The sequence below is a fragment of the Pelobates fuscus genome, chromosome 6 (genome assembly GCF_036172605.1).
Source record: "Pelobates fuscus isolate aPelFus1 chromosome 6, aPelFus1.pri, whole genome shotgun sequence".
In the NCBI taxonomy this organism is placed as follows: Eukaryota; Metazoa; Chordata; class Amphibia; order Anura; family Pelobatidae; genus Pelobates; species Pelobates fuscus.
The window spans coordinates 87,735,371-87,748,695 of record NC_086322.1 but is presented as its reverse complement, the minus strand read 5'-3'; the positions used below and the strand labels follow the sequence as shown (position 1 = coordinate 87,748,695).

Sequence of the window (13,325 nt, the reverse complement as noted above, 5' to 3'; positions counted from 1 at the left end):
TTTTGTAACTATTAAACAATTCAATGCCCACCATCAGCAATAACTGACCTTTCATCTCATAGAGACTTGGCAGGGCATGATAGGATTGATCTCCCCTGCTAATCAGTCTACCACCACATCACTAATTGGTTGTATAATCCTCAATGGCTTTCATGGTGCGAGACTGACCTAACAGGCTTCTAATATCAAACCGTAGTGTAACGTTTGTACATTTTCCTTTCAGAAGGAAGGTGTTTAATGTAGTTGGTCGCTGTTTCCTTTGGGGTTTCATGGCCCCTGTTCACAGAATATCACTAACTCTTCGTCTTTTTTTTCTTCCTTTCTGTTTTTTGTTTTTGTTTTTTATGACCTGCGCACCTTCTTGCTTAGCAAATGGAATTTCTAGCCGTAAGTGATGGTCCTTGATTTTTCAGTTACTAAACATGTCAGATCAAAAGCTGACTTCCACCTGTCTTGTCCATTTGTTGAGCTGGTAACATCCTAGCATTGTAAGGCTTTCATGTTCTCTAAAATTGCCCTCCTACATACCTGTTCACTATGTTCATATCACATAGCTCATGTGTAATTTCTGTGGGTGATTGATTTCATACTATAGTATCATCTCCATCACTGTCTATTGATTAAACAAATCCATTTGGTCAAAAATTGTGCAAGAAAGATGCACCTTTTTACACAATGTCGTTTCAAACCTTTTCTATTCCATGCATTCATTTATGCAATGTATTAGATACTCCATGGTTGGGTTTTTTGGGGGTAGTTGTGTTGGGAAATAATATGCAGGAACCTTCGGTTAGACTTAGAAACAGTTGCCCAAAAGCATTAATATATCCGTGTTGTTCAGTTGTAGTACTTCAGTTGTAGCAACATGAATTATGCACATTTCTATTAAGAACAGTATATTGAAGCATATTTAGGGTTTTAAATGTCCACTCACAAGAGTCTGCACATGAAATCACAAGTAGCAGATTGACAAATTCCTATATGGGCTCTGATTTACCAAACTCATTTTAAGAACACCCCTAGGGAGGACTGAACACATGGAAGAGGAATTCCAGAGTAGAACTCTCATAGTGGAGCAATTGGAACAAACATTCCATTGGTTTCCATAGTGATTGCTCCATCTATAATTGTGTTCAAGCAACTGACTTTCCCTAAATATTCAGTGATAACTCTTGTTTGACTTTTTATATAGAATGCAAAAAAAAATATTTAAAAAGTCAAACAAGAGATATATATATATATATCCTACATCTTGAGCAAATGCATTTTTAAAACAGACAACTTTGTGTCTCTATCGATCTTTGTTACAACCCCCAGGCCCCATATGTATGTTATGCATAGAAAACCAGTGGAGGGGGAATATGGTTATCATCTAAACATTATCACATCATAGAATAACATGGAAATACACATGAATTGGTTGATGGCATGTATTAAAACACTGTTCTCCACTAATGAGGGCATTTCTAAGAGAATTTCGGCTTGCTGCTAATTTGATTTTCCCCTTCAAAATGAATCTAATCAGCTGCTTATAGCCAAGTAGTATTTGCGATTTCCCAATGCAGGGCTGTTTTTTTGTGTATGATTTAACAAGATTTTTGTTAGTTAATATAAATCTAACCTTCCTTTCCTTGCACTAAACCAGTAACTGCATCTCATTGTGCATTCCCTTTACTGAACAAATTGTTTGTGTTTTTTTTTATATTTTATTTTAAAGTAGTAAATGTTTATGGGTTTGCCATCTTTCTAGGAGCTTGAGCTGTGCCGAAGACTCTACAAGCTGCATTTTCAGCTACTGCTTCTGTTCCAGGCCTACTGCAAACTTATTGGCCAAGTAGACACAATCAAGAAAGAGACGGAGGTAAAACTAGACTTTATGGATTGTATGCATTTAAAGATGAGTCTTGGTATAGCCCTGCTAAGGCTCCATCCAATCCTATACCTCTTGAAGGATGAACCTCAGTATTATACTATGATCATGTTGCAAATCTATACACACACACACTTCTTTATAAGCATAATAAAGTACAATGATTATATAGTTGTAGAGAACAGAATTTGCCATTCACAATAAAAGAGAAATGTGTTTCCTCCACAATCTTGGATTCTCTTCTGTAATTGTAATTTTTTCCCCCCAAGATGATTTACAGTGGAAGATTATATAATATATAGATAGTAATTATCAAAAGAACACCCGAACGTTAAAAATATATTTATAACAGTCTTGCTTTCTTAGTTAAATGACTCCAACCTCAAAAAAAAAACAAAGCAAGTTAATAAAAACTGTTGTGCTGTGTGTAGTTACACTGGATGTGAAGACCAAAGGATGGAGCGTCTGTAGTGGCTGTCATTCTAACTACCATCAGAGACGTGGTTTAAGCAATATGTAAACATTGTCATGTCTCAGGGACAGCATCAGTGCATTTAAAGCACTCTGTTAAAATGAAGTGGTTTTGGTGCTTTGAGTGTCTCTTTATCTCATATTTTAAACCAAACGTAATAAAGGATATCCACATAATTCCTTCCCCACTGAGTTCAATGAATTAGTCTTATAGATAAAACTGCTGGGTTTTATATAGATAGTTGTTGACCCTTTCTTAGAATTCTGCATTATGGCTGCTGAATCATGCCTAACTAATGTGATATGAAACCGGTGTATCTGAGACAGTTTATTTGAAAAACGGACCATTGACTACCACATATGGTAAATGCTTTGGGCATTATGATTTAACAAGATTTAAAGGGTTAAAGCCTGCATTTTGGTAGCATTCTTGAAGGAACACAAACATGTATTATTGACCCTATTGTGTGAAAACCATCACCTAGTACCTTCTTGCATCCCTAAATATCGCAAAATCTTACTTTTATTCCAGTTTGCTACAGGCTCTGCCCATGATTTATCTGCTTGGCTGACATCATCAGAACTGGTGGTTTGAGTTAATCACAATGCTTTCAAATAGGAAAGCATTAGATTGGCTGAGCTTGTCAAGGAGATAGATCAGGTGTGGAGCCAGCACAAGCCAAATGCAGCCCTGGCCAATTAGCATCTCCTGATAGTAATGCATTGAAGTAATGATAGTAATGCATTGAAGCAGTGGATTTCTATGAGGAATGTTCAGTGTCTCCATGCAGAGGGTGATGACACTAAATGGCATTGCAGCACTGCCCCAAAAAGCACCTCTGGTAGCCATCTGAGGAGTGGCCAGTGAAGGTATCCCTAGGCTGTACTGTAAACACTGTATTTTCTCTGAAAAGGCAGTGTTGACTGCAAAAAGCCTTACGGGAATGATTCTACTCACCAGAACAAATTCAATAAGCTGTAGTTGTTCTGGTGACTATAGTGTCCCTTTAAACAGGTTGTTGACAAGCAGACTGAATAAGAAGAATGTGTTGTTCCTCAATACACTATGTATATTATCAATGCATTATAGTTTAACATGGTTGCAAATAACTGACTGTATGGTAATGGAGTCTCAAACTATATTTTAGGTAATATGCATGTCAGAGGAGCTCTCTCAGTTGGAGGCTTATCTGAAAGAAGCAGACACCTTGTCAGACATTGCCATTGAAGATTGTGACTTCTCTGACTTTTGCCAAGCATCCACTGAGGCCGCTGTGCATTCAGTTATTGAAAGCTTGAGAGCAAAGGAATTTGTATCAGCCATAACCCAGGTCAAGGCTTTCAGGTAATTAATTATGCTTTTACATAAATAATGGGGGTATATAGAAACATGTTTGTTTTGGTCAGATTTTTGCGTTTGTCTATATAGTATGTGTAAAATGGCTTTATGCATTAGAGCAACATTTTTCAATTCCTTGAAGTGCACTTGTTTTGGTGTGCCTTTCACTGGCTTGGTTTTTAGAAATACTGTGTTTAAAAGAGTATTGCACAGAACAGAATGGTAGTCTTTAACAATTTGATTTTCACCTGAAAAATCACGTGAAATCATGATTAATTCATAGTAAAATTATAGTAAGCATGGTAGTAATGATCCTATGGTATGTTTTCTTTCCATTTAGGCTCCGCTGGTAGGTATGTTCTATTTAGAATAAAATCAGTGCGCAGTGGGCTACATAGAACATTGCTGCTAGTGTTAAAATGAAACGGCACAGCTTCCAATAAAGTGCTTTGTGTCCAGCCAGGGAAAAATTAATCATGGTGAAAATACTTGACTTTTTTCAAATGTATTTCCACACAAGATTGTAGTATCTTATAATATATTAAATAATGTGAGATTTTAGGCGTGGATCCATATCTATTGTTTTAAATCGTTTTTATTGTCATCACATTGTAGTTGTGGAATTCAAACATAGTATTGTAAAAGCATATGGTCGCCTTCGCAGAGATCCATATCTATTGAACATTTCTGCTCAGGGCCTTGAAATGCAATGGGGACACAAACACAACTTCATGGAAGGTTACCTTGTAATTCCATTTTTAAAGTGTCTTATTAGCCAATGCCATATTTTAATAATGAGCTAACAAGCTAATATTTCCTTTTCCAGCTTTATCAAATTAAATTCCCATAAATTGCTATTTATTTTTGGAGGAAATTTTATGTTGGTGCCTGCAATTTATGGCTGTGTCTTGTAAAATGAGAACAACTTATCACATCTTACCATCTATTGCCTAATCTACACTGTCTTTTTGCTTCATAGGTCTATTTGGCCCAATGATATATTTGGCAGCTCAGAAGATGATCCAATTCAAACCTTATTGCATATATATTTCCGTCATCAAACACTGGGTCAGACAGGCAGCTTTGCCATCATTGGGTCCAAGCAGGACATGTCAAAAGCCAGTTCAAAGCTGATGGAGATAAATCTAGAAATTCGTATGTCCCTGCGTGCGGTACAGTCATACCAGCTTCTATCAAAAGCCAAACCCGTCACCAATATGGTGAGCACTGAGCTTTGAGCAGCTGCTATGGAGCAGGCCACAAACTTGAAGCACTGGACGTCTGAGGATCTTATCAAGCACCTTTCCATAATTACTGTATAGCTCACATGCTTTTTGACTAAACAGAACTCAGTGAAGAGGAGCATTCTCAAATGTGAGATGCATCAGTTCTGGAAGAGACTGGCCACATTGTTTAATACAGTGTGTGCAAAAGTGGAGCCTAGTTTCCTTTCCTCTTACATTACACACCTACCATCCAGAAGCAAAAGGGCTATCATGATGTATAAAGAAGATGCAATATGACCTCTGCCCTATTGAGGCATTGGGTTAGAAGCAGGACATTTAAATCTAGACTGGTCTATCTTGTCTAAAAACAGTAATTTGGTTCCTGGTCATACCAGAGTCAAAGTACCAGGCAAATGTACCATGACACTGAAATTCTCCAAAGAGATACTGGCATAAGAGGACTTCTAAAGACTTAGGAATGCCATTGAACTCTTTAATGTTTTGTTGGTATTTTTGTTTTATGTTTGTGTTTTCCTGCCTGGGCAGACAAAATGGGATGTGTGGTTCTATGAGAGGTGCATTTTCAAGGTATGATTGAGTGTACATATTGTGTCCGTGCATGCCTCAAAGAGTACTGCAACATTATTTTTGGATAAATTATTTTATTAGCTCTAACACCTCATAGCGTGTAAATGTTAGGACATGTAACTATTTTAAACCGGGCTTTCCCCCGGTGTTTCTAAAAGAAATAATATATCTTAACTGTATTAGTATGCTGCTCAGTTCTCTGACCAGCACATATGGTATAAATATTGATAACTAACCAAAAAGTAGCTACCTGCAGAGACTTTAAAATGTATATTTAGATATATGCTGCCAAACAGCGATTCTCATTAGAAGATAACTTATTTTATTCTGTATATATTCTAGAATCTCCGTATGGTGTAAATCCAGTATTTTCTTGTAAATGTGTGCAATCAAATAGAATGATAGATGTACAGAGGCTCTGTGGATCCTTTTAATGACAGAAAGTCTGTGGCTCATTGCCATTGAAAGGACCAAACAGTGAAATACACGGTGTGGTGAATACAATACATGTTCTATTGGGGTAGCTTAGAAAGCCCTCATAAGAGAGGGTATTAAAGATCTTTTCTTACTTCATAACGTGTATATTATATATGAGCCCTTTCAGTGTCAGAGGGGTGTCCTATATATATACCTGTGTTACTGACTAAAGTCAAGGGTGGGCTTTTGAAAACCAGAGGACAAGCTACCAAATAAAAAGCCAATCGCTGCATTATGAACTAATGAAGACGTAATTCTGTAGCACAAAATAAACAGGTTCCTGTAAAAGCCAACAGCATTTTTTTTTTGTAAAGAAAAAAATATGAATGTAATCAAATTATTCCTGTTATCTAAAAAGGAATACTCTGCATTTTTATACACCTCTTTTACCCACTGTGATTAAAATCAAAAACAAAGATAAAAATCTCTATTTTGTTACTTACATCTATGTATTATTTAATATAAAACATGTTTGACTCTCCCTTTATCTGGAAGCACACTCAGTGACTACATGTGAAGTGTTTCATATGTAAAACCTGCAAGCCTCTGAAAGTGAGAGCGTTGGATCGGAAGAATTAAAAAAAAAAAAAAAAAAGTCTTGTGCGCTCTACGAGGAAAAACAGGCTGCAATCAAGAAGCTGAATCACTCTGTGATGTGATGGACACTATGGAAGGACCAAGGAATTAACATACATACATGTCTTAACAGCCATTGTGGCACATTCACTAATAACTAGATTTTCTTGTTCCTAAGGAACATGACCTATTTTGAAATGTAAGTGGTTTACTTAAAGGTGCATTAGAATTTTATTTGTTCAAATAAATATAAATAATAGAATATTTTTATTTTGGCACCATTATGTTTATAAATCACCCACATTAAAAAATGCTATAACTTTTATTGGACTACATGACCTTATCGCAAAATGATCAGTCTGTAGAGTTTTACATGTTTGTTTTTGTTTCATTCTATCCCAAACTGAGTATCGGGCAACTCTATTATGTAAAACAGATTGCACTGTAAGAAAACTACATACTTGCAAATAGTAAGCTCTTTGCTATGGATCTCTGAAATGTTATTTCGTTTCGCTGTCTCCTTTAACCTTGGTTTGTTTTTATTATCTAGGTCGGTTCTTAAATATTTTTTTTTTTTTTTCTCGGGACTCCAGTTACATGACATTCATTTTGAAAGATTAGTCTAGTGACTATATCATCAATTAGACTATTCCATTTGTATTTGGTAATGCATTGCTGTTACAGCAATACTAGTGTGGACAGCTCCATGGGACAGGATACTAATTTGGTTTCAATCAGTGTGGCCCTTGAATGAGGATCCAATCTTGCCTTCTTACCCAGGTGATAGCTGAACTGTTTAGTTTGTAAATGTATCCAGGTTAACTACCCATACAACCGTAACTATTAAAGCATTTAAATCAAACCGAATTTATGGCACATATGCAACGATGAAGCAAAGTGCTGGGATGGCATTTTTATATTCTGATGCCTGAGAAGTGGCGTGCTACTAGTGCTGTGATTCAAAGTTCCTTTACATAATTTATATAAATCACTACATTCCAAAATTCTCATTAATTACAGTCTGTATGCCAAGATGGATATTTACCGTCTTCACTACCAGTTGTTTTGCAGTAGAGGCAGTATCAGATTCTTAGTACTTGCGGTGTCCTGGAAAGTAATGTTTAAATGTGTTTTTGTTGGAGTATACATAGCACATTAATGGAAACCAAAAAAAAACAACAACAAAACATTGTGGATGCATATTTATTTTTATTTATTTAATTTAATGTGTCAATAATAAAATAAGACAGTGTTGTAAATAACAATTCTGAATATGTAACACATTTTACCCACATGTTCTCATATTCTCAATTAAATACATAATCTCGTATGCACTCAATTGTGCACTATGTATATTCTATATGTTGCCACATTACCATGATATTGTCCATACCCTAATTACCTCATATTGCACCCGTGTGGTCTCTTTAGACTAGGGCTGCCAATGAGGTAGATCTCCAGGTGTAGAAGAACTACAACTCCCATGATGTGTTGCATGCTTTAGAATGACAAAGCATCATGGAAGCTGTAGTTTTAAAACCTCTGGGGGTCTACGGTTTGGGCACCCCTGCTTTAGACACACATTCACACTCTGATACTTGTACACATTGATGCTCAGACAATGCAAGACATTGTGTGTGTGTGTGTGTGTGTGTGTGTGTGTGTATTTGACGAAGTGTGCCTCGCAGTGTATATTGGGACATGCGTATACGTGTCGGGCATTGTGGATCAGTGTATATGCCTGAGAGGGAGTATCCTTGGGACATGCATATCTGTGTTTAGGAGAGTTGCTTCATCAGGCATTCTCCAGCTGTTGCCGAATTACAAAACACTCAATCCTCAACCAGGGAAACGCAGGCTGTGGATCACAGGAGGTTTATTTACCAATTGCTGAAGAGCTGACAATTTCTGACTGATGCATTTGTTGAGAAATGACAGTTTGGGGAGATTGCTACAATGGTTTGCATATTTTCTTCAATCACAAATACAAAACTCACTCTCCTATTAACAGGCCACATACTAAAATATTTATGCAAGTCATATTTTTGATTATCTTGAAATGAGCCAACAAATGCGTTGAACGTCGGCTTAGAGCTCATAGCATGATTATTCTAGAAACATGGTAGCGTGGATATTAATTTGTTGCGAGGTGGAAGAAGAATGAAATTCTTTTTATTCAAGTGATTAAAACCTATTGTCAAAACCTATAAACCATCATGTCACTAATTCAGTCTCCTGTGCATAAAGTATATCTAATTTGCAGATCTCTGTAAATAAGAAACCGTAATAGCCTCTAGGGAAAGGAATGCATCCATTAAGGCTTTTGTTAAATCTGGTTCAAGTGCATACTTTGTTAAACAAAACCTACCCTGCCAGTGCTTTCCAGACCAGCAGGATTGCCCACATCGGCAGAAATGTTTCAATAATGGTCTTAAACCTATGAATAGCAGTGTGTTATCACTACAATCTGCTCCTTAGAAGTCTACTTCTGCCATGGAATTCTATTGCAGGGCTCTGTAGAGTATTGAAATGGAACAGTCTGCACTAGTGAGGGTGCCATGGCTTATTCACGTCCTTTAACCCCTTAAGGACACATGACGTGTGACATGTCATGAATCCCTTTTATTCCAGAAGTTTAGTCCTTAAGGGGTTAAGGCGAACATTAATCCTGCACAGTGTTTGGCAGGGAGAGAAGATATGACAATTCTTTAGAGTGCAATTCTTATTTTATTGCATAGAAAAATGTTGCTAGCGTAAATGGAGGTGTTTGTATAGATCTATATGGATGAGGTTATTTAGATGCTAAAGAACATTATAAATATGAAGATGTTCTATCCCATCTGGACAAAATCTGGTTAAAATTACCGAATTCTGATGGCATTGGCAATTAGCAGATTTACTAAGGCCAATTCTGGTCAGAATTTGTTTGGATTGAGTGGATTTGAAGCAATCTTACGGATGAATTCAGTGTTTGTATAGGATTTAGATGCAAAAGCACCAATTTTAATCACAGGTATAGGATTCAAATGATTCTCACAGCACCGTTTTTAACAATTCAGATCCAAATGCATCTAGCAGAATGGACATTAGCTAATTTGGTAAACCAGTGGTGTCATATCAAATGCAATATCAAGGTGTAATTGTTCATTCGCACAGGATAAGATTGAATCTATATTAAAGGGTTACTCCAACATCCATGACCACCTGCTTTTTAAAGTGTTCGTGAAAAAAAGAATCCAGAGATCTTTGCACTTGTGTGTCTGGGGACTAGTTGCACACATGAAGTTGGCAGCCTGGAACTTTGTTCTGGACTGTTAAACGTCAATTCTGTTCAAAATTCAGATGTCATCTGCATGCTGCCAACACAGGTTCTATGCTTCTTGCTGGCTCCCGCTTGTGTCTCCTCTCCTTCCATGAGTGCAGCTGCCTCTATATACCCTCTGTTAATTTTTACCTTCCTCACCATCTCTCCATGCCAGCTAAGGGCACACATATGCAATCTGAGACTGTTAAAAGGTCCTCTATTTTAATTTGAGCCTGTGAGGAGTGTTGAGCAGTGCCAGGAGCAAGGCCTGGCAATGAATTTCAGGTGAGTTGTAGCATTTGGGGACAGACCTAACGAATAATGCCAATCAGGCATCATTCAGAAAAAGAAAAGAGTTGATGTGTTACACTCCAGCTATACTTTATATATCTTTGGGGTCATACTCAGTGTATTAATCTGTTCCCATTGTTACCTGAAAATTCCAGTTACATGCCGATACAATCAGGGTTGCTAACTACGTTATGTTTTCTGTTAAGCAATTTTGGTATAATTGTAAACTATAGGAGAGTATCACACTGAGAAATCTAATTTTAACTTGTAAATAACTTTTTTTTTTTTTAGTTTTTCCTATTTTCTTAGTCTTTATTACAAATATTTTATTATAAGAAAGTGTTTTTTCATAATGGTGCAGCAGTTTGGCATTTGATTTGAATGCAACATTATTTTACCTGATATCAGACTTGTGTATGAATGTTGTTTTTCAACCAGGATGAACAATACGAATTCCTTTAAATCTGCACCTGAACGAATTGATCCTTCCAGGATTTCTATGGAGTCTTATTAATTTGCTATTTGGCCTTATATCATTACGAATGCCTAATGGTGCAATAGAACCACTTGTTAAGATGCTCTGCTTTTAGGATCCCATCACTGATATTGTATAGGGCTATACAACTCCTGATACATTATAGCATGTCTGCATCACTATTTGTGTGGCATACAAATAGTGGAGCACCACTCTAATTAAATATCTTATTGCTAAGAGGATTGTAGTAGAGGGGAAATGTAGAAGTGAGTTCCCCCTATATCCAAAGGCTAAAAGAATATTTTCCATCTTCAACCTACCCCACTACACTAGGACCACAGCTGTATTAACCAAATGTAATAGAATACTTAGCCAAGTTGGGCTCCATTAACCAATTCTATACCAGGAGTTTCAAAAGGAACACTAGACACAATAACGTCTAAAGCACACTGTCACGAACGCACCCTACTCCAGGAGTGTGCGTGACGTAGTTGTGGTGGTGAAAGGGTTAAAGTACACTATTTGTCTGCACTAGACCGGAAAGAATGACAAAATCACCCTTTTTAAACACCCCCCCACACTTAAACATAATAATATAACTATTACTATTTTAACGCTGCCACCACCAAAACAATTTATAAATGGGGTGCCTTGGTCCCCCAGGTAAATCAACAAAACCCACCAAATATTACTTAGTATTTTTGTAATTCCTTAAATGTTGTACTAACTAGTCTCTTCAGGTAACGTGATTCTTAACCAGACAAAGGCAGAACTTAATAAATTAATGTTTATTATGAGCAAAAAATGGTCACAGTGCATATAAAAATATATGATAAACAAATTACACCAACAACATAAAAACAAAAAGGATAAAATACAGGAGTCCTTACTCACTTAGGTTTTTCAAAGTACAACTTCTGTCCAGGGGGTCTCTGGCAAGGAAAGATGGTGACTCACTCAAAATTAGATCTTGGTTGCTGCCACCAACTCCAGTGTTCCAGCTCACCTGCCACCTGACGGAATCGGCTGAGCTAGTTTATGGGACTGACAACGGGCTGGACTTTCCCCTTGATGACCTGAGTAGCTAATTTTGCCTTTAAATGCCATACTCCGAGTAATATGTTCTTTTCTACTTAGATTTTTCACTTCTGCTGTCTCTCCATATGCTGTCTAATGTCACTGCGGGGCAACTTGCTACTATCACTACGCCCAGGGGGGCACTAACCCGATAACGTGTCTACTCACAGTTACACTGGTTTTGACCTTAAGAAAATCTGTGTCTTAGCTACACTATCTGTCGACTACCTATATACTGCACATTGCTTAGACACACTAGCCTTAATTGTTTAACTAACCAATATTTAGGGCTGCATGACTCTGCTCTAACCTTAAGCAGGATACTGAATCGTATGCATATCTAGCCTAACATGTACATAATTTGCTACAATCCTCTGATGTCTTATAGCTGGCTAATAACATGTTGATTGTTATAGCACGGATACTACTTACTATAATCTATCCATGTCACATAGTCTGTTAGCCCCACGTCCTAACATGTTAATTACCTATGATAGATGTCTTATAGCTTGTTAACTTCTTATAGCCTGCTCTGACTTGGCGTTAATCTCAGGTGACTACCTCGACAACTAATTGGTGTAAGTCACACTTAGATACCCCAGCATGCACAGACCAAGTTATTTTACTTTTGTTCATGAGCCATGCTCTTACTTTCTGCTAGATTTAGCACTCTTCATGAGAAAAACCCACATGCCTGGCACTAGAAGTGCGAACCCCGCCTGCTGTACTCACACTATGTAGGCATGAGCTACATCTAATCAGTGGCCCATGACCAGCCTGTATCTAGCAAACACAATATTTAAACATGCCTCATCACGATGATGCAGCCTACATAGAGGTATAGCATGATCAGCCACCAACAACCAGGCAGCGTACATACCACCCACTCACACTCAATACACTACACCTAATGTGCATTAAGCTACTCACCTAACACACTACCATATGATACTCTACACTTGCCTTTTCAATATATATGGCTTGTTATTTACTTTTATATCTGTTCTAACTGTGCATCTTACTATGTTGTTAGGATATTAATAAGATAATACATTGCATGAATACTTATGCATTGTACCGTAATTTAGACTATAACATTTAGAAAATATTTCATTGACCAGCTTGTTTATCATAGGAATGTGTATTTCAGACTAACTAATTCACTTACGCTAATCGAAAACCTATATTGTTGCAATCTTGATCTCTTAAACTTAAAAATGTGCCTGACTATCGATTACCACAACCTGTATTGCTAATGTTCAATAACATACCTTGAGGTTGCCGTTGTGGCCCACCAAGGATTACTGTTCCTATTGTGCACATCAAAAATAAAGAATTTAAAAAAAAAAAAAAAATTAGATCTTGGCCCCAAGCAAATACACTACCACCCTTCAGGATCACAGGAGATATACCCTGTGGATTATCACACCTCACCCAGGGGTGGAGCCAAGGCGTACCTATAGTGATTCTAAGTGACCACCTGCTTTGTTCCAGAAACAACAAGCCAAATATAAACTTTTGGTTTTATCTCCTCTACTGTACTTGCCACAGAAATAATTGCCTCTATGAATTTGTTATGGTTTTCCCATTCCATAGACATATTGCACGCCCCGCCCACGATCCAATAGGAC

The 13,325-nt window shown here is 37.2% G+C and overlaps 1 protein-coding gene across 8 annotated transcripts in view; it reads left to right on the top strand.

Annotated features, from left to right (window-relative positions):
* FRYL (FRY like transcription coactivator) overlaps window positions 1–7,120 on the top strand; it is a 252,499-nt gene extending 245,379 nt beyond the window's left edge. For 6 of the 8 annotated variants that reach the window (XM_063457943.1, XM_063457944.1, XM_063457940.1 and 3 more), the window contains 4 exons: window positions 370–387; window positions 1,751–1,861; window positions 3,490–3,686; window positions 4,660–7,120. In XM_063457943.1, the coding sequence (XP_063314013.1) occupies window positions 370–387; window positions 1,751–1,861; window positions 3,490–3,686; window positions 4,660–4,918 (585 nt within the window). In that variant the 3' untranslated portion in view covers window positions 4,919–7,120. The remainder of the gene's footprint in view (window positions 1–369; window positions 388–1,750; window positions 1,862–3,489; window positions 3,687–4,659) is intronic. The other 2 variants (XM_063457939.1, XM_063457945.1) reach the window with 1 other exon arrangement.
* The last annotated feature ends 6,205 nt before the right edge of the window (window positions 7,121–13,325 follow it).